Source organism: Podarcis pityusensis (genome assembly GCF_964106645.2).
Source record: "Podarcis pityusensis genome assembly, chromosome: 4".
NCBI lineage: Eukaryota > Metazoa > Chordata > Lepidosauria > Squamata > Lacertidae > Podarcis > Podarcis pityusensis.
The window spans coordinates 21,168,184-21,188,151 of NC_138027.1; the positions used below are offsets into that span (position 1 = coordinate 21,168,184).

At 42.1% G+C, this 19,968-nt stretch overlaps 1 protein-coding gene across 6 annotated transcripts in view; it reads left to right on the forward strand.

The window, feature by feature from the left end:
* The window catches only part of GRIA4 (glutamate ionotropic receptor AMPA type subunit 4), a 214,051-nt gene that overhangs the window by 150,181 nt on the left and 43,902 nt on the right, over nt 1–19,968 (forward strand). For 5 of the 6 annotated variants that reach the window (XR_013985100.1, XM_081001903.1, XM_081001904.1 and 2 more), the window contains exons 5-9: nt 3,691–3,744; nt 7,142–7,300; nt 7,900–8,067; nt 9,971–10,075; nt 15,091–15,201. Coding sequence is in view for 5 of the 6 variants with exons in the window: in XM_081001903.1 (XP_080858029.1) it covers nt 3,691–3,744; nt 7,142–7,300; nt 7,900–8,067; nt 9,971–10,075; nt 15,091–15,201 (597 nt within the window). In the remaining variant the exon portion in view is untranslated. Of the gene's footprint in view, nt 1–3,690; nt 3,745–7,141; nt 7,301–7,899; nt 8,068–9,970; nt 10,076–15,090; nt 15,202–17,061; nt 17,936–19,968 lie in introns of those variants that run through there. The other variant, XM_081001905.1, reaches the window with a different exon arrangement.

A 19,968-nucleotide genomic window follows, 5' to 3' on the forward strand; every position in this document is an offset into this window, starting at 1 on the left:
GGCAAGTCCTTCCAACTCTGTTGGCCACAGATCAACATCAGTACTCCAATCCATTGCTGCCTGCAATGTATAGCCAATGGCCCCAAGAGAAAGAACATGATCAGTTTGGTGGGGGAGCAAAGAATCAGAGAGTATGGTTGGGCAGAAGGTAGCTAAGTGGTCCATGGTCCATGCAAAGGTATGGGGAACCTTTTTCAGACCAAAGGAATTCCCTTCTGGGCAGCCTTCCAGGTCTACATGCTAGGCAAAACACAAAGGGCGCAAGGCTAGACTGGTAGGGGATGTGGCTTGGCTAGAGGGGCTGTGATTAGGGACAGGGTATAGCCTGGGAAGATTAACAAGGGCCAGATAGAGAGGCATGATACAGGGGTGGATACGGTTTCCTTATTACAGTGGTACCTCAGGGGGAAGGAGAGGGGGATCATTCTGTCTGGCAGACTGTAGTGCTTCTGCAAAAAAGGATGTTCATCATAGCACAGTATTGAATCCATCCCTCTAACTTGTTGCTAAATTCTTTGTGGTCCAACAGCGTTTTTTGTTTTGTTTTGTTTTTTGCCAGTCATGATGCACTAGATGAATCAACCTTAATGTTCTTAAGCAAAAATGTAGGATTGCTGAACACAACTTAGTTATGCCTTGACCCTGATTGAGCATAATGGTTAAAAGATTGAACTACGAATGAGGAAGTTCCCAGTTTGGATCCTGTCTTTGCCGTGACCTCACTGGGCAGCTTTAAGCAAGCAACTCTCTCTCTTTCTCCCTCCTTCCTCCGCCCCCCGATCCACACATACACACTGCAATGTGGGGGAAATAATCCTTACCCAACCTTTACAGAATGTTGCAAGGATTAATGCATGTGAAGCACTTTCGATACTAGTGTATGATCATTTGCATGTAAAGCGGCAAATACTTACAATGCTTGGGCAAGTGCAGAAGCAGAGCTCAGCAATATGTCTATGTCCAAAAATAAAAGAGAGGGAAGAAGGCACAATCTGTGCCCCTTGCTTTTCTAGTAACTGGCTTTAAATAAAACAAGTGTGTGCTTTTTCTGATTGATTGACAATCCTATGGAGCAGGCTGTTGCTTAGAAAAGCTGATATCACAAAATATTTGTTAGCCTTTATGGTGCCAAAATATTGCGGTTTGTTCTAGCCTTTGGCTGGAACAATAAACTTACATTATAACTTGGCCTAAAGAACTCTAATGAGAAGGATTATTATATTTGATGTTTTAAACATCTGCAGGCTTAGCAGTGGTTCCAACAGCGGTGACTTAAAGGCCTCGTCGTTGATGTTCATATTTAAAAACAAAACAAAACAAAGCCTTCGTTAAAATAGGAACAGAAAGCCGTAATAAAATGTGCATGCACATATCCAAATATAACAGTCAACGAGCATATCTAGCATAAAATAGTGATAGCTGAGATTTCAGTTACATAAATGAGAATTTTGTAAAAAGCCATCTGCCTAAACCCACAGGGAAAAGATCAATCAGGAACCATGTACAAAAGCATTCTTCCTCAGAGCATCTCCCAACAGGGCATCACCCCACCTGATAGGGGCTTTGGAGATGTGCATCAGCCCACTGAGAGCCAGTGCAACCCACACTTTTACAGGAAACTTGCTGAAATGATACTCGTTAATGCTTTTTCATATGTCCTTTGTATCTCCCCTTTCCCATATAACTAGGTGCTTTCTTTGTAGATGTAACACTCCAGCCTGCCTCTACATTTGGTGGGGTGGCAGGGAGAGTTACTGTCTTCCAGTTATGAATGCCCTGCCAGTTGTATCCTGGCTAGGTCTTCTGCTTTTTATCTTGGAATGAAAACTATCAACAGGCACCTCAATGCCAGCTGCCTCCTTCAATCAACCCGTAAAACCTGTTGTATTGCAAAGTCTTTCTCCAAAGACTAACTTCAGCGCTACTGCATTGGTACTGAATGTTTGCCTGCACTCAGTGAATCATCTTTTTTTGTCTCCCTCAAAGGCTTTTAAAATACTTTGTGAAAGATTTATACTTGCTTCAGGTGCTGCATAGAAATCTCATCTCTTTCCATGTTTATATTGTTGCTGTTCCTGCCGCAATATTGCCACTCTACTCTCAACCTTCTACTTGTGAAAAGCCCCCGTGCCCCTTACAGATTTATAGCACAGTGAGGCACTGTTCTTTTTATCCAGGCAGTGGATATGTCACACAGTCATACAGGGGAAGCCTCAGCAACATTGTCATTTGTTATGGGAGGCAGTATGTTTCAACAGGTGTTTAACTGTCTCTACAAAATGGCAGACTGATGAGCTCTCCGGGGATAGGTGGAATGCCTGGAATCCCCCTTCTAACGCCTGGATTCAGCACAGATTCAATTGCTGGAATAGGCAGGCCAGCCTGGTAATTGCCTGGGAGATGAGCCATTAAGAAACACAAAGGGAAGGTAATGACCCATTTAGAAAAACCATTAAGAAGGCAAAGTCAGAGCCAGATGGCAGTTTGGTGAAGCCCATCCTCTAGCTCTGAGGTAGTCTGGAAAACAAAGAGGAGTTTTGGAAGGAAAGTCTTTAGAATTGGCTGGGAGATGACAAAGAGAAAAGAGGTTGCAGTCTGTAAAAGTCAACAAGCTGCTGAGAGTGTCAGAGCCATGGCTGAAGTCAGTTTAAATCCAAGGTTGCAGATACAGGACAAGCAAGACCCTCTTGATGTGATAATGCTGTGAGCCCCTACATCATAGGCTCATGTTGTATATATGTGTAAATAAACCATATATCCTAAAGACACCATAGTCTCACTGTGCCTTATTTCTAAAAGGAAACCAGAATCCTGAGCTCCTGAAACTCACTGGAACCCCACACCACTCATAGATTGCGGGTGGTATCTAACAATACTTAAAGGAAAGAGTTGTTTTATTTTGAGGGCTCCGTATTAATTTATTCCTGTGTTTAAGGAATGCATACCTTGCCTTTTGACTTATAAGACTCTCAAGGCAGTTTACAAAAAAAGTTTTTAAAACCAATAAGTTACACAAAACAGCAGGAAAAAAACAGAGCAGCAGAAAAAATTAACCATAGTTAAAGCAGAAGTTAAGATGTAATAAAAGAGAAAGGTGCAAAATACTATTTAAAAAATGACCAAAAGTGTCTGCTGGGCAGATGGCAACTCAATGGATGATCCAGATTTGAATTCACATGCCCATGTTTATATGGTTTGATATGATGGTTTCATCTCATTGATTGGGTGGAATAAGGGAAGTTGATGGCTTGTACAATAAATTCTCTGGCATATCTTCATTTACAAGGAACTCTGACTTTCTCTATAGATCTGTCTGCTCTGATTTTGAGGAACTTTGACTGATCTTGCTTTAGGACAAACCTGGACATTTGCTGCTATACGCCTTTGATAGCTTTTTCAACCTGCACTTCTGTAACTAGTTGCAAACTCATCCTGCCAAGGTAGCCTTCGCAAGGCTAGTGAAACAGAGAGTGAAAAATGCAGAAACGTGGCAGAAATTTAATTCACATTTGCGATTATTTGAGCTCTTTTCGAACATCTAGGCACTGAAATTGTTAGGTACCTTTGTAATGTTGATGAAGAGGTAAAACAATCTCAACATTATATTACCCAAATTATATGTCATAAGCGATACCCACTGTTTGAAGTAATGCCGTATCCATTGTTCTCTTTGTTTCCTTCTTCCTACAGATTGTGAGTGTTGGAAAGCATGTTAAAAACTATCATTACATCCTTGCAAACCTGGTAAGAACATTTTTTTATGAATTAACTTCATGCTTGTCTGGCAAAATCCTTCATGGCCTTATTAAATTGAGATTGTGCAGTCAAAAAGAGTGAGATAGGGTTGGCTCATTGGAGATCAAAGTATCTCATAGATAGGTTTGCTCCTGGGTTAAAGCAACTGAGGGAGAGTTGATACATCGAGGCTCCCTCCACTGGCTTGGTTGAAACCGTATGACTACTCACCTACTGGAATTGTCCCCATTAGCACACACACATGGTTGCATCAAAGGTGAGTGTAGCACCTTAACAGCATCATCGTTTAAAATTTTAAATAGTTCAACTGGAATATCATCACTTCCACTGGCCTTGTTATTAGCAGTGCTTTCTAAGGCCCATTTGACTTCACTCTCCAGGATGTCTGGCTCAAGGTCAGCAACCACACTACCTGGGGTGTAAGAGACATCCATATCTTTCTGGTATAATTCCTCTGTGTATTCTTGCCACCTCTTCTTGATGTCTTCTGCTTCTGTTAGGTCCTTTCCACTTTTGTCTTTTATTATCGTAATCTATGTACGAAATGTTCCTTTCATATCTCCAATTTTCTTGAACAGATCTCTGGTTTTTCCCATTCTATTGTTTTCCTCTATTTCTTTGCATTGCTCGTTTAAGAAGGCCTTCTTGTCTCTCCTTGCTATTTTTTGGAAATTTGCATTCAATTTCCTGTATCTTTCACTATCTCCCTCGCATTTTGCTTGCTTTCTCTCCCCCGCTATTTGTAAGGCCTCGTTGGACAGCCACTTTGCTTTCTTGCATTTCCTTTTCATTGGGATGGTTTTAGTTGCTGCCTCCTGTATAATGTTACGAGCCTCCATCCATAGTTCTTCAGGCACTCTGTCCACCAAATCTAAATCCTTAAACCTGTTCCTCACTTCCACTGTGTATTCATAAGGGATTTGACTTAGATTGTATCTTACCGGCCCAGTGGTTTTTCCTACTTTCTTCAGTTTAAGCTTGAATTTTGCTATAAGAAGCTGATGATCTGAGCCACAGTCAGCTCCAGGTCTTGTTTTTGCTGACTGCATAGAGCTTCTCCATCTTTGGCTGCAGAGAATATAATCAATCTGATTTTGATGCTGCCCATCTGGCGATGTCCATGTGTAGAGTCATCTCTTGTGTTGTTGGAAAAGAGTGTTTGTGATGACCAGCTTGTTCTCTTGGCAGAACTCTATTAGCCTTTGCCCTGCTTCATTTTGAACTCCAAGGCCAAACTTGCCAGTTGTTCCTTTTATCTCTTGACTCTTTACTTTAGCATTCCAATCCCCTATAATGAGAAGAACATCCTTCTTTGGTGTCATTTCTATAAGGTGTTGTAAGTCTTCATAGAACTGATCAATTTCAGTTTCTTCAGCACCAGTGGTTGGTGCATAAACTTGGATTACTGTGATGTTAAAAGGTCTGCCTTGGATTCGTATCGAGATCAGTCTATCATTTTTGAGATTGCATCCCAGTACAGCTTTTGCCACTCTTTTGTTGACTATGAGGGCCACTCCATTTCTTTTATGGGATTCTTGCCCACAGTAGTAGATATGATGGTCATCCAAACTGAATTCTCCCATTCCCGTTCATTTTAGTTCACTGATGCCCAGGATGTCAATATTTATTCTTGCCATCTCATTTTTGACCACATCCAACTTACCAAGGTTCATGGTTCTTACATTCCAGGTTCCTATGCAATATTTTTCTTTACAGCATTGGACTTTCCTTTCGCTTCCAGGCATATCCGCAACTGAGCGTCCTTTCGGCTTTGGCCCAGCCGCTTCATCAGCTCTGAATCTACTTGTACTTGTCCTCCACTCTTCCTCAGTAGCATGTTGGATGCCTTCCGACCTGAGGGGCTCATCTTCCAGCGTCATAACTTTTATATGCCTGTTGTCTTTGTCCATGGAGTTTTCTTGGCAGGGATACTGGAGTGGCTTGCCGGTTCCTCCTCCAGGTGGATCACGTTTGGTCAAAACTCTCCACTATGACCTGTCCATCTTGGGTGGCCCTGCACGGCATAGCTCATAGCTTCTCTGAGTTATTCAAGCCCCTTCGCCACAGCAAGGCAGTGATCCATGAAGGGGATAAATAAATGTACTTTGGCACAATCCTATTGTTCTTAGTTATAATGATTACAGAAATCAGTCCAAAGGCAAGAAGTAACAAAAAACAGCATTCCAACCATAACAAGATGACACAACAGCAAACCACAGCCGTTTCTCCATTCTGCACACGCATACAGAAATACCAGATTCTGCGGCAAAGTCTTCCAAGTACTCCGGTTGCAGAAAAACATTCACTAGGAAAATGCAATTGTTTCCACAGTTATTTATTTCACCGTGGTGGGATTACTCTTAAGTGCAGGCACCAGTAGGTCTTTTGAGCTGAATATCTTGCTATTGACTTTGAACTGTAAGTTACAGGGCAATCCTGGTTAAAATTTAGTTGGAACATGTTTGACTCATCATCTGGAATGGGGAAGAGATCTGTAGTACTGTACTGTGCAGCCACAGTAGCTGGTACTGAAGGACTTAGTTTTTGTTGCAATAGATTTCATTCTTAAGTACTTGTATTTTGTTTAAAGTATATTGTAATCTCAAGCACTGGGGTTTAGCTGGCAGGTCATGTGAAAAGGGTCTAGGCCCAGGTGGTTTAGCTGACGAATGACTAAATATGATCCAGTCACTATAAAGGCTAACACAACTTTCATCAAGAGAAATATAATGTCCAGATCACAAGAAGTAATGGTGCTAGTGTATTCTGCTTTGCTCAGGCTTTATTTGAAGCACTTTTGGATACTGCAGTTCAAGAAGGGTATTGACAAACCAGAACTGACCAGGATAGGGCAACAAAGATGGTGAAGGGCCTGGGGTGCGCGTCCTATGTGGAAAGACCCGAGGAGCAGAGAGAAGAGAGAATTAAGTGTTTATATGATAGCCACCTTCAAATATTTGAAAGGCTGTCACATGGAGCAAACTGATGGACATGAAGCTGTAGTTCCAAACAACAAGAAAAAATGATTAATAATAAGCATATGGAAGAACTTAATGACACCATGAACTATTCAGTCGTGGAACAAACTGCTTCAGAAGGTGATAGAGTCTTCTTCACTGGATGTTTTAAGTGAAGGCTGGATGGCCACATATCAGGGATGCTACAGTAGTAAGTTTCCTGCATTTGCAGGGATTGGATGTTGACATTTGGGGTCACAACCAATTCTACGATTCTAATTTAAGTCCTTGTTCATGTGATATATATATATATATATATATATATATATATATATATATAATGTGATTTACTTTGTGGCTGTTTATGTACGGTCACTTAAAGTGTGTGGAGAATTTTCAATTTGTGTTGCATTAATTGATTTTTGCAGGGATTCAAGGATATTTCTTTGGACAGATTTATGCATGGAGGAGCCAATGTCACAGGGTTTCAGCTGGTGGATTTTAATACGCCTATGGTTGCTAAACTCATGCAACGGTGGAAGAAACTGGACCAGAGGGAATACCCAGGGTCAGAGACTCCTCCTAAGGTACTTGTCTGCAATGTATCCTAAAATGACTGCTCAAATAGGTTAACTTAAACGATGCATACTTGCCATACCTTTTTTAAAAAAAATAATCACTGCAGCTATTGTCAATGCTATCTGTCTCCTGGCATGGTGTTAAAGTAATTAGGATCGATCTTTGCAGGTTCAATATGTTTAGTTCAGGGATAGCCAATGTGGTGCCCTCTAGTTATTGTTGGCTTGCCATTCCTATGGTCCCTGTCCATTAGTCATGCTGGCTGGGGCTGATGGGAGTTGTAGTCCTGCAGCAGCATCTGGAAGGCACCAAATTGACTTCCTTTTGTTTAGTTTCTGTTCAAGCAGTAAATTAAAAACCTTTTGCTCTATTAAAAAGTTGTCCCAGTTATTATTAGCAACTGCAGCAACTATTGCTATTTGAAATAAAGTTATTTAAGAATAAGAGTTGCTTTTGGGCACAAACTCTGGTCCACAAAACCATTCTAATCAGCTTCAGCCTCCATTAGAGAGAGAGAAAAGTTGTTCATAGATATATTCTTAAAGTTGAACCAGTTTCCTTACAAAACAAAACTGTTAAGATATGCCCAATCTCTACATTTTCTTAGTATACCTCTGCTCTAACCTACGATGGAGTGCTTGTGATGGCCGAGACGTTCCGTAACCTTCGAAGGCAGAAAATTGACATTTCTAGGAGGGGGAACGCAGGGGATTGTCTTGCAAACCCGGCTGCACCGTGGAGCCAAGGGATTGACATGGAGAGAACGTTGAAACAGGTGTAGTTCTTTCAAAGACTTAAAGCCAGTTGCTTTTTTTGAAGTCATTGTATGGATATTGGGAAACATCATAAACCTCTAAAGCGACTAGCAGTTGATGCATTATTGTGATTGTTTCCTTTTTGTTTATTTCAGGTGGGCAGCTCTAAGCTACTGTAACTGGCTCAGGGTTTTAAATATTTGGGCAGAACGAAAAGCCTGCTTATATTTCCTTTTTCAACGTTTTTGCTGAAAGAATATGAACCAATGATTCAAACCCCCACATTTCAAATCACACTCATAAAACAAAACTTTTTTAAAAAAATTGTCTTAAGAGCTGTTTGAGCTTCGCAGTACTGCACGCCAAACATATTTCTGTCACCTCAAAAGGTGTTTTGGTTTGTTAGCTCAGTGTAACTTGCAAAAAGAAAGGTTCTTTCCTTATTTCCTTATTTCTTTCCTTATTTCATTTAAAAGGAAATATTTTCCCCTGATGTCAGGGCTCTGCATTCGTGATGAAAAAAAAGGCTTAAAATTTTCAAATTTTTAAGAGAGCCAGTGTGGTGTAGTGGATAAGAGCGGTGGACTCATAATCTGGTGAACCAGGTTCGCTTCCCCGCTCCTCCACATGCAGCTGCTGGGTGACCTTGGGCTAGTCACACTTCTCTGAAATCTCTCAGCCTCACTCACCTCACAGAGTGTTTGTTGTGGGGAAGGAAGGGAAAGGAGATTGTTAGCTGCTTTGAGACTCCTTAAGGGGCGTGAAAGGTGGGATATCAAGTCCAAACTCCTCCTCCTCCTCCTCTTCTTCTTCTTCAAATCTCTATCAAGATAAATTAGCCTCTCTTTCACAGAGGGGCAGTTGAGTAGAGCAGAGGAAATAAACCCTTGCATCCTGGGGGATACATTTCCTCACAGGTAACATTTCTGGGACCACAGACCTGTGGCAGGTATATGCAGGTGCTGCTCTTACCTTTGTGCAAGAGGCAACATTCCAGGTTTCTACACATACACACACATACAAAACACATCTGTGCATCCAGGCATACAAGAAGTATTATTGCAGATCAAAGACACATACCAGTCAGGCAAAAGCACTTGGTGGTGTGGAGCATGGCTGGTGAGGGAAGTGGTCTGGGGAGATTCCTGAGGACCAGATAGCCAGGAGGACCACATTTGTTCCCTGGGCCTAAGGCTCCCCTCCTCTGGATTAGAGGAAGGAGCAAGAGGGCAAGGGAGCCTACAGTGAATTTTTAAACCATCTGCAACGCAAATGAGCATACTATAGAGACACTGAAAAGAAGTCGCTGCAGGCAGCTCTCTGCCTATGCACACATGGTAAGAATTTATTGCAATTTGGGTAACAATGAAAATGCAGGACAAAGGAAGATTACCACGTGAAAGGTATACATTTACTCTTTCGGAAAGCTACTAACTACATCAGGCTTCTTTCAAATGTTCCACAGAAAGGGCAATATTTGTCTTTATTTAAAGTGAGGGGAAGCAAGGGGAGTCTCAGGGTTTTTAAGAATTCCTAAGTGATGTGATGGATGCGGTGCTTAAACACAAGATGGCAGGCAGAAGCATGAACCTTATTTCAAGTTCTTCCCTATTGCAGGGCTGGAGAAGCTTTCTCATCCCAAGGGCCACCACATTCCCTCCTGGGAAATCTCCAAGGGGCCACATGCCAATGGTGCCCATTCCTGGACCAGGAAAGCCTGGCCAATGCGGCCCATGAACTGGCAGCCTCTACACTGCATTCTGTAGTATCCTGTATGTGACGTTTCCTTTGAGGTTGACCCAGAAGCTGCAGCTGGTGCACAATGTTGCAGTGAGGTTACACAACGGAGTGTCCTATCGCACACATGAAGGCACTGCAAAACATCCATGCTTTTTACCAACTTGATTTATTTCCTGTCTCAAGGTTCGAATACAAGGACTCACAGGAAATGTTCAGTTTGACCACTATGGCCGCCGAGTCAACTATTCAATGGACGTGTTTGAACTGAAGAGCAATGGCCCACGAAAGGTATGTGCCAGTCCAGTCTTCCAAGCTGTTCTCCGCTCTTTAGTTCATTCATGATTTTCAGCCTGTGGCATGGTAACCAAGCCCATTGATTGGTTGGATCCAGCCTAGTCATGTTCAGAGTAGGCCCCAGCAGGACTTATTCATTTCAATAAAGCATGACTAAGTCTGAATCCAACCTGAGGAATGCATTTTCTGATTGCCATGGGGGTCTTCTGTTTTCATGTTGCTTTTTGCAACAATTGTTTTTTCAAAAGCATGATAACTTAGAGGTGCAAAGAAACAGAAAGGAAGGTAGAAAGCTTCAGAGTCCAAGGTCAGACAACCACTTTGCAGTGATATCCTTGCTGCAGGCCAAAAATATAATCGCCTGAAAAAGTGTGTTAGGGTATTTCAAGGAACTGGTTCCCTCCTCAGGCAGAATTTTTGGGGGAAAGAACCTTGCAATAGCAGTAAGACGAGTTTCTTTTCTGCTTCCATTTGTAATTCAGTCTGTCAGGTTGGATTTCTGAGGGAAGAAGCATGCTATTAGTGCCTGCCTGTGCTCAAGGGATAAGATGTTTATGCGTCGAAGTCACATTATTGTTCAGTTCTATGCAATGTTGCTTTTTCTTATATCAACACTAAGGGTAGCTGCATACAACTCAGCAACACTTCCCAGCAGATCTTGCTCCCAGCAGGTCTTGCTCCTCTCCCTCTGCATTGCTCTAAGTCTCCATCCCTGGGTGTTGCCCAAGCAGTCTCAGACAGCTCCTGCTCACTTCTGGTCACTGTTCTCTTGCCCTCATTATCATGAGTGTTCTTGGGGACCAGCGGGAAGGGGATCTAATCACAGTAGGAGAGGGCAGGGTTGTAGGAAGGGGGACAGGGGGGCGGTTTGACCCAGGTTCCATCATGGAGGGGGGTGACAAATTATCAAGGAACAATTACTGCCCTACTAGGGCAGTTCATAAAAAACTTTTTTTAAAAAAAATGCCTGCTCCAAAGGTCCAGGGATTATATAGCTATACAGTGGTACCTCGGGTTACATACGCTTCAGGTTACAGACTCCGCTAACCCAGAAATATTACCTCAGGTTAAGAACTTTGCTTCAGGATGAGAACAGAAATTGTGCTCCGGCGGCGCAGCAGCAGCGGGAGGCCCCATTAGCTAAAGTGGCGCTTCAGGTTAAGAACAGTTTCACGTTAAGAACAGACCTCCAGAACGAATTAAGTACTTAACCCGAGGTACCACTGTATATGAAATTTCATGCATATCAGTTAATATCTTGACCCTCCCCCACGAAAATAGCTGTTTACTTGGCCGTTTTCCTTTGTCGTGAAGGCGGAAATTTCAGTTCAGTGGAGCACTTACTGTTCCCAACCCTAACCCTGTGGGAAGCCATCTAATTAGACTTTAATTTGATTTTGACATGTTTTAGGAGGTAATTTAATTATTGTTTGATTTTATACCAATGCTATGTATCTGATGTTAGCAGCCCTGAGCCTGACTTTGGCCAGGGAGGGCGGGATATAAATAAAAGTTGTTTATTATTATTATTACTTATTATTCCTTTGTAAGAAAATATGAAATAACATAAAACAATTTTTGCAGGCAAAAAAAAAATCAATGGGGGGGGCGGGACAAGAAATTTTCCACACCGGGTACCACCTGACCTTCCTATGCCTCTGGGAGAGGGAGATGCCCATGATTCTTCAGCAAGCTCTTTGCCTCCCTCCTCTGCTTCAGCCTCGGATTCTGAACTGCTCCATGCCGCCGGCTCTCCTTGCTCACTAAACCCTGTTGCTCCTTCAGCATTAAGCCCCTCTTCCCAACCTTCTCCCTCTGACTGCTCCTCAGAGTTCCACCACTAACCCCCTGGCTCTGAGCCTTCCTTCTCTGGGGTTTCCCTTGGAGGTTCCCCAGCTAGTGTCTCCCACCACTCCTCTTCACCCAGCCAGTCCTTGACACCTGCTTTCTTGCCTTTACCCCAGTCTGGCAGCAACCTCAACAACTACCTTATACTGTGTCATTTATTTCCAATACTTTCTATTCTGACTAGCAGTAGGTCTTTGGAGTTTTTGTCTGAGATCTTTCCCCGGGCAGCTAATATCCTTTCAACTGGATATGCTGGAGATTGAATCTGGGACCCTCCTGGATGCAGTGCATATTCTCTACTGCAGAGCGATAGCCTATCCTCTAATTTTTTATAAGCTGCAGATCCCTGCTGCCCCCAGCAAGGGAAGAGTGCAAATTAAAGTCTACAACTACATAGTTGCAAGTCTACTGAGATTTCATTTCCACAAGTAGGCCGGACGTGTAAAACAAAAGAGGAGAACATTTCCCCCCATTTTTATTTTCCATCCCATGTTGGAAATAGATGTTAACTAAAGCCAAAATCTCCTTAGTCTTCAAATCAATATCCTGAAAGGATTAGCCCCCGTTGATTTGCAGACGTGACTTGGATTTAAGTTCCTGTGAACAGCTCTCCACTGTAGTGCAGAAGTGCAACTCAGAAACCAAGCTATGGTTTTATTTTATTTGATAGCATGTCAGATGTGGTCAAAGGTCTAAATACTGCTTATTTCAAGGAACTTCTTTCTTATTTTGATTCAATGCCACTGAGTTATGTCTAGATGTATCCTTTGCCACACATTCTTTTCCATGTTTCCTCTCTATAAGCCATGACACCCAAAGTCTTGGGAAGCTTTGCCTGTCCGTGGTTTTATTGTATTTTCCTCACTCACTCACTTTTCTTTCTACACATTTTATTCTTAGCTATTCGTTGAAATGTACTTGGATGCTCTGTTCTTGCTGCTTAAAGTACAAAATGTGAATGATGCTTATCTGGATAGCATGGCTCAGGAATTAAGGAAGAAAAATTCTTCCAGTTCCTGTGAAAACCAGCCTTATTTTCAGTGGTCATAGACTCTGTGGAAGGTGCCAAGTGCCAGTCATCATCATCTCACACGTATCTAGAATTTGTTACTTCCAAAGGCACAATACTTCATTTGCTGCACCATTGTTCTGATCAAGGACAAGTCATCAGAAATAAGCACAAGCAATGTAATAGGTTTTCACTTCTATTGCCAATGTGCATCCCTGCTTCCTATGTTTTGTGTTTTGTGCTTCGTGATTTATGATTTATGATTCTTTCAGCAATATCAATTCATGGCATTCTGTTCACCAGAACAGAAAAGGGCAGGGAGAGAGAGAAAAAGCAAACCTTTTTCTTCACCCATTTTACTTGAGTGTCTATGAAAGAAACATTCCTGTAATGTGCCACTACTCAAAGTCACAAATGCATTTGTGTGATTAAATTATGAACCCGAGTTGTCATTTGCAGGATTTAACATTATTGTTTCATTGGCACACGTCCCCCCAACCCACTCAAGCTTCTGTTGGACCATAGATATTGCTTTCAAACTGCACTTGCAACATTTCCCGGCCCATCCCCCCCCCCCCCACACTGGATAACCCTGATGCTCCCTAGGTCCCCAGCTGGGGACTGGGGAGGGAGAACACCCAATGCCTGAGCCAAGGTCTACCCACATTTGAAATTTAATAAAGTTGTGGCCAATTTAATCCCATAGCACGTTGTCTTGAGTCGTTATTCCACATGACGGGGGGGGACCGCTCGGGATCTGGGGACTCCGCCTGTCCACGCAATAGGTGTAGCTGTGGGAATGCTAAGCATACCGTGAATCTTGTCTCTATAGATAGGGGAGACGAATAATTCACAAATAACGGACAAGAATCTCAGAGAATATAAATGTCCCACTAGGCTCACATCAACTCCCCATGACTCAGGTCAGTGTATTCCAAGAAGTTGTATTTGCTTCTGATAATCAAACCAACAATTGTTTCTGCAAATCACTTCCTCCAAAGAGAAATAATATAACATAGAAGCAGGAGACTTGCAGTTTCTCAGCTCACTGAAGGGAACAAGTGAGCTCCCAATTCCTCAGTTGCTTCCACATTGCTCTGCACATATGAGTAGACCTTAAAAGGAAGATGCTTGGTTTGGGGATTTCTCTCTCTCTTGTCTACTGACTACATTTCCTATTGCCAACTTTTGGTTCACAAGCCAGAAGCATGCATGAACCAAAGCAAATGTGGGTCCACTTGCTTGCTTTCTATTTTAACCTTTGTTGCACTTTTTATCTCTTTGATAATTAATTGGTAGATCAACCATATATATGATTGCTATGAAACATTGGCCTTCAAATGGCTGGTTGGAAATCCACTTCTGGCTCTCCGCCTGACCTCTAGTGGGTCACAATAGCAGGACTATCACCATACAAATATTTGATTAAAAACAACAACAGTAACTTAGTCTCCAGTGGACTAAATGTGAGTCCTGGGTCTGAAAAGCTTGAAGACTACCGCTCTGGCATAAGTCCCTCTGTGCTCTTTGTGAAAAATTTCCATGTAAGTGCATACAGAACTGGAAGGAGTAAATCCCATTAAAATCAGATACTTTCTTCTGGGAAAACAAACATGCATACAGTGGGCTTCCTGTTTGTTCAATTCTGTTTCTTTTTATCATAAACTGAATGTACATTTGATAAGTCATAACTTTGGTGTGTGAGCATTGGCCTGAGAGGTCTATGACTTACAAGTGAAGTGATAAATGGCATATTGATAAATGTTGTTTTCCACCATAATCCTGACCATTGGTATAAAATAATCCATACTACTTGCCAACTTAATAAATAGCCTTAGCTCTTTACACAAATCTTCCTAGGGCTCATCCAGACTTTTGTGCCACACTTTCCAGGTAAAATGTGGGCTTTCCTGGGGAATGCGCCATGAAATAACACCAATCAGACAAACAGTTTAAAGTCCGGAATTGTGCCTAGAAACTCAACACAAAAGGAAGCCTGGATGAGCCCCTCGTCAATACTGCCCCCCCATGGAACATCTGGTTATGCATAATCAATAAATCACATCATCCCAAAACAAGGGGAACATAGTGCTCAAATCATATCATCCACATATATGTATGCAGACCTAATTTTTGCATTTATGTGTTTCAGATTGGATACTGGAATGATATGGATAAATTAGTTTTGATTCAGCATGAGCCTACATTGGGAAATGACACGTCAGCTCTTGAGAACAGAACAGTAATCGTAACCACAATTATGGTAAGTTTTTAAAAGAAAGGAAGAAAGTGCAGGCCTGTAAGCCATATATATTTGTCTGATTTCCCACAAAGTAAATATCAGAGTGGGCAAGTTAACAGAGGAGTGGCAGATAAAAGATCTTAAAATAACAATTTTAATATATTTTTTAAAGTCCTCTTTGATCAAAACAAATCATTGCTGTATTTAAAATGTTTCAGTTATGCAGTATACCATCTACAAAAAATGAAAAGTTCTGAAATGAGAAAAAAGCTGCCTTTCAGTAACGTAGCCCTCTCTTTTTTGCAATGCTTTCTGTTTTGTTCTTAAAGGGGGAAAACATAGAGGAATACATGTATCTGGTGGATGTTTGTTACGCATTGCAATTTGCAATAAATGCAGGTTCCCTGACTCTTATAGCAAATAAGTACATTTTTGCTAGTTAGTTCATTTAGAACAATTTACTCATTTTTCTTTATGTGTGCAAAATGGAAACATGCGTAATTTTTGAAAGCATGTCTTCAAACAGAAGCTGATTCTTAGACACCGGTACTGTAGTCCTTTTTACCATGTCAAGATATCACTGAGCAAAACCCACAGCAGCCACAATACATCCAAAGCTAAGTGCTTTTAAGTACCATTGATTTTGATGCATATGTACATGTTTAAAAGAGCAGTTCTTAGCTCTCACGGAAGGCAGGTGAGGGTCCTTTGGATGCTATGGGCCCCACTCCCCACTGTGCAATATGGTGGCAGAAAGTTTCACCAGCGGACCTGGAAACAGGCATCCCAGGGGCATGTTGAGTGTGTCAGAGAAGACCCTGGATCCACCATAAACAAAGCTTCTTCTTTCCCTTGACAAAGACTGCAATGGGCCGAGACATTTCACCCAACCCTAGATATGGCACATTTTCTCTGCCACTCTTATCATATGAAGGGTTTTTTTTTAAGGTGAGGAGGAATGGAAAAAGTTGGCCGGGGCTGGGGGCACCTTTATCCCAGCCCAAAATGACCTGGCATGGTTTAGGAAGTGACTCCTCCTCTCCCATGAACTGCTGTGTCCTTCTCACCTAATAATCAGTGGGATATTAAAAAGTGTTGGACTTTGGATGGATTATGGCCAGTATGTTTTATATTATTATTTGTGACACTTACCATGGATTTTTACATTTTAAAAGTTCTAAGGAAATAATAAAAAATGTAACCATTTCCTCACAACTATCAGCAATAAAAAAGGGAATCTATAGGTCTCAGAATTGGTTCTTCCGAAAGAAGCTGTACCTCTTGAAGGGAATAGCTAACCTATTTTTGTTTCTTCCAAAGTCAGGTGTGCCCTTTAAATTTGATGTGTGTCAAAGCAGACTGGCAAAGGATGACCTTTACCTGAATAGTCTTAATTCCCCCCCCCCCCAAACTTGGTTTGTACTGCCCTTTTCACATATCTCATTAGAAAAGAATTGGGGTTATTCTCCCCAACCATTTCAGATAAGGTTTGTTTTAAGAAACATGGAGTGCTTTACGTGGTGTTAGTCTTCCTTAACCAGATTTTTTATTATTATTATTTCTAAATTGATGATGAACTGAAAACAATCCAAGGTAAAGTGTGTGGGACTGGATTTCTCTGCACCACTAGCTGTTGCATTGTTTGTGAGACTTGAGTATGGTGACGCATTCATTGCCATCACGACAAATCACCTGTTAAGGATTGTCATTCTAGGGTGGAAAGAACTAATATTGTGTTCAGAAATTACGAGTGTAAACCTAACCTAATTGCGTAATTCTTTTTTGCATGGGACTTATAAAAAAATGTATCTTTTTCCTTTGAAAAAAAAAAAGACACAGTAATGGAAAAATCATACTTCAGTACAGTCCTCCTCTTTTCAGCCTCTGATGAAGAATCCTATTTTAAGAAATTGATCAAGGAAGAAAAGCGTCCCACGTTGCCGTGAACATTCCTAACTAAGGCTCAAGCGTTAACCTCCAGTATAGTAGAATTGAGCTATATTTTTCCATATGGATTTCTGATCCTCTGACTGGATGACCAGGCACTGAACCATCAAGGAAAATAAAAAAGCTCTGTGACTATTCTGAAATGCCTCAAACAGGTGGCATTCAATCTTCAACTTGGCCAAGCTATGAAGAAAATGATGAGGATTTCAAGGCTTTCTCAGTTGCGTTTTTCCCTCTCATGCCCGTCTTTAAATTAAGGCTTTCATACATGTACAGTGTAAATTATTGTAAAATACTTCCAAGTTTAGGAGCAACTAAGCAGTGCTTGCGGAAAGAGAAAGAAGCAGGATGCAAGGGAAAGAAACTGTTTAAAGTGTCTTGTCTCGTTTGCAGTGAAGCGTTTTGATGTGCATAATAAATGTTCTCTGCGAAATAACTCAACCAGTCCTAGGACTGGTATTTTCATTTTCCAAACCAAGGATCTGAATGAATTTTATGTAGCATGCCAAGGTTTCCCCTAGCATGCCATTTCAGAGTTAAACAAAACTATACAAAAGCCGGGGGGGGGAGCCTTATTAAATGTTCAGTCTGTGCCCTTTCCATTGTGTTAAGGCTGAGCTTCAGTGTGCAGGTGAAAGTTACTTCTGTGTTGGTTCTCCACTTGTAATGAGCTATTCATATGGAGTGGCTCGTGCACAGTGTCCAAATTTCTTTCCGTTGCCATGCACCAAATGAGGGATGGTCTGGACTTCATTCCCAGACCCAGAACCACAAACGTTGGTCAGGGCAGAAACATTTCCAGAACAGAGCCGGGACTTGCTGCTTTCTAGCAGGTTCTGAATACATAAAGTAAAGGTAAAGGGACCCCTGACCATTAGGTCCAGTCGTGACTGACTCTGGGGTTGCGGCGCTCATCTCGCTTTATTGGCTTTATTAGCTTCCAGGTCATGTGGCCAGCATGACTAAGCCGCTTCTGGCAAACCAGAGCAGCGCACAGAAACGCCGTTTACCTTCCCACTGGAGTGGTACCTATTTATCTACTTGCACTTGACATGCTTTCAAACTGCTAAGTTGGCAACGGGAGCTCACCCCGTCGCAGGGATTCAAACTGCCGGCCTTCTGATCGGCAAGTCCTAGGCTCTGTGGTTTAACCCACAGCGCCACCTGCGTCCCTCTGAATACATAGGTTGGACCTAAAGATCGCCTTCCATAATCCAAAGGAGTTTCCTGTGATAAAAGGTGTCCTTCTGAAACGGAAAGACTCCTTAGCCTGAAGAAAGGACTCGTTCCATTGGAGGAAGATTCCTTCTGTCAGAGGAATGGAGCCTTTAGATCCAACCTATTAGAGATGTAGATTGGAAGATGTTGTGACACAGCCCAGCAACACAGCAACATTGACACCTACTTCTCCTACCCATTTAGACTGGTATGTGATGGTGCTTAAACAATTAAGTCCAGTGCGCGGCACCCACTGCACATCAACAGAGCTGCAGATGTATCCTGGACCACAGAATATACGGAGAACTCAGCTTATATCATATGTGTTTGGTACAACCAGGTACTGATTCCTAAGCTTAGTAGCCAAATGGTAACACCAATAGATTCCAGCATAAAGGTATCTCCAGGTTACTGTCAAATTACATCTCTTCACATGTAATGAAAAACCACGTGCCTGGTGTCATGACAGTAGTGCAGGGACGGCTGTAGAGCTCCAGTTACTGTTGGGACTCCCAACTCCCATCATTACCAGCCAGCATAACCAAAGGTAGATTGTGATGTGGAGGGTCTCAGGCTCACCACTGCAATACTATTTCCATGTCCTTGCCATGCTTTATTGGCTGTGGGGACTAGGCTTTGTATTGCATAACCTTCTAGTGTCCCTTTGTGGCTTAGGGCCCTCGTATCTACGGGACCGCCTCTCTTGGTATGCCCCGCAGAGGACCTTAAGGTCCATGAATAACCATAGTTTAGAGGTCCCAGACCCTAATGAAGTTAGACTATCCTCCACCAGGGCCAGGGCCTTTTCAGTGATGGCTCCGACCTGGTGGAATTCTCTGACCCATGAGACTAGGGCTCTTCAGGATTTAACGTCCTTCCATCGGGCCCGTAAGACAGAGGCCTTTAATTTGAATTCAGCCTGATCTTTTATTTCCTTTCTCTTCCCTCCCCCTCCCCTTTTATGAAGATCACCCACTCTGAGACCTCACAGCTAATTCTCTCCTGGCCTCCTCACTGGCCCAAGTAGGACCAATTCAGCCAGCTAGCCCTGGGGATTATCTAATGCTTATTTCCCCTAAATTGATTTTTGAATTTTATTGTTATTCATGTTTTTATACTGCATTTTATGCTGCTTTATAATTGTTTTAAATTTGTTGTTAGCAGCCCTGAGCCCGGTTTTTGAATAAAATTTTATTATTATTATTATTATTATTATTATTATTATTATTATTATTAATACCCCTCCCCACCCTCTCACTATATATAAGGGTCTGGTGACTTCTGTTTCAGTGTATCTGAAGAAGTGTGCATGCACACAAAAGCTCATACCAATAACAAACTTAGTTGGTCTCTAAGGTGCTACTGGAAGGATTTTTTTTTTATTTTGCTTCTAGAGTCCAGTAATGATTCAGCCCCATCTAGAACCGCCCAGGTTTCTGTCCCAGATTGCAGCTGCAATGGAATTTCCCCCCACAAACCATCTGTTATAAGAAGAGTTCGCCGTATGCTAGTTGAGTTGCAATCGATAAACGTGGCTACAGTCAAGGCCCAACTAATTATATGCATTGAACCCCAGCACTTAACTCTGAAGGCAAACAGTGACCTGTGCTGGTTTGCAGCAAC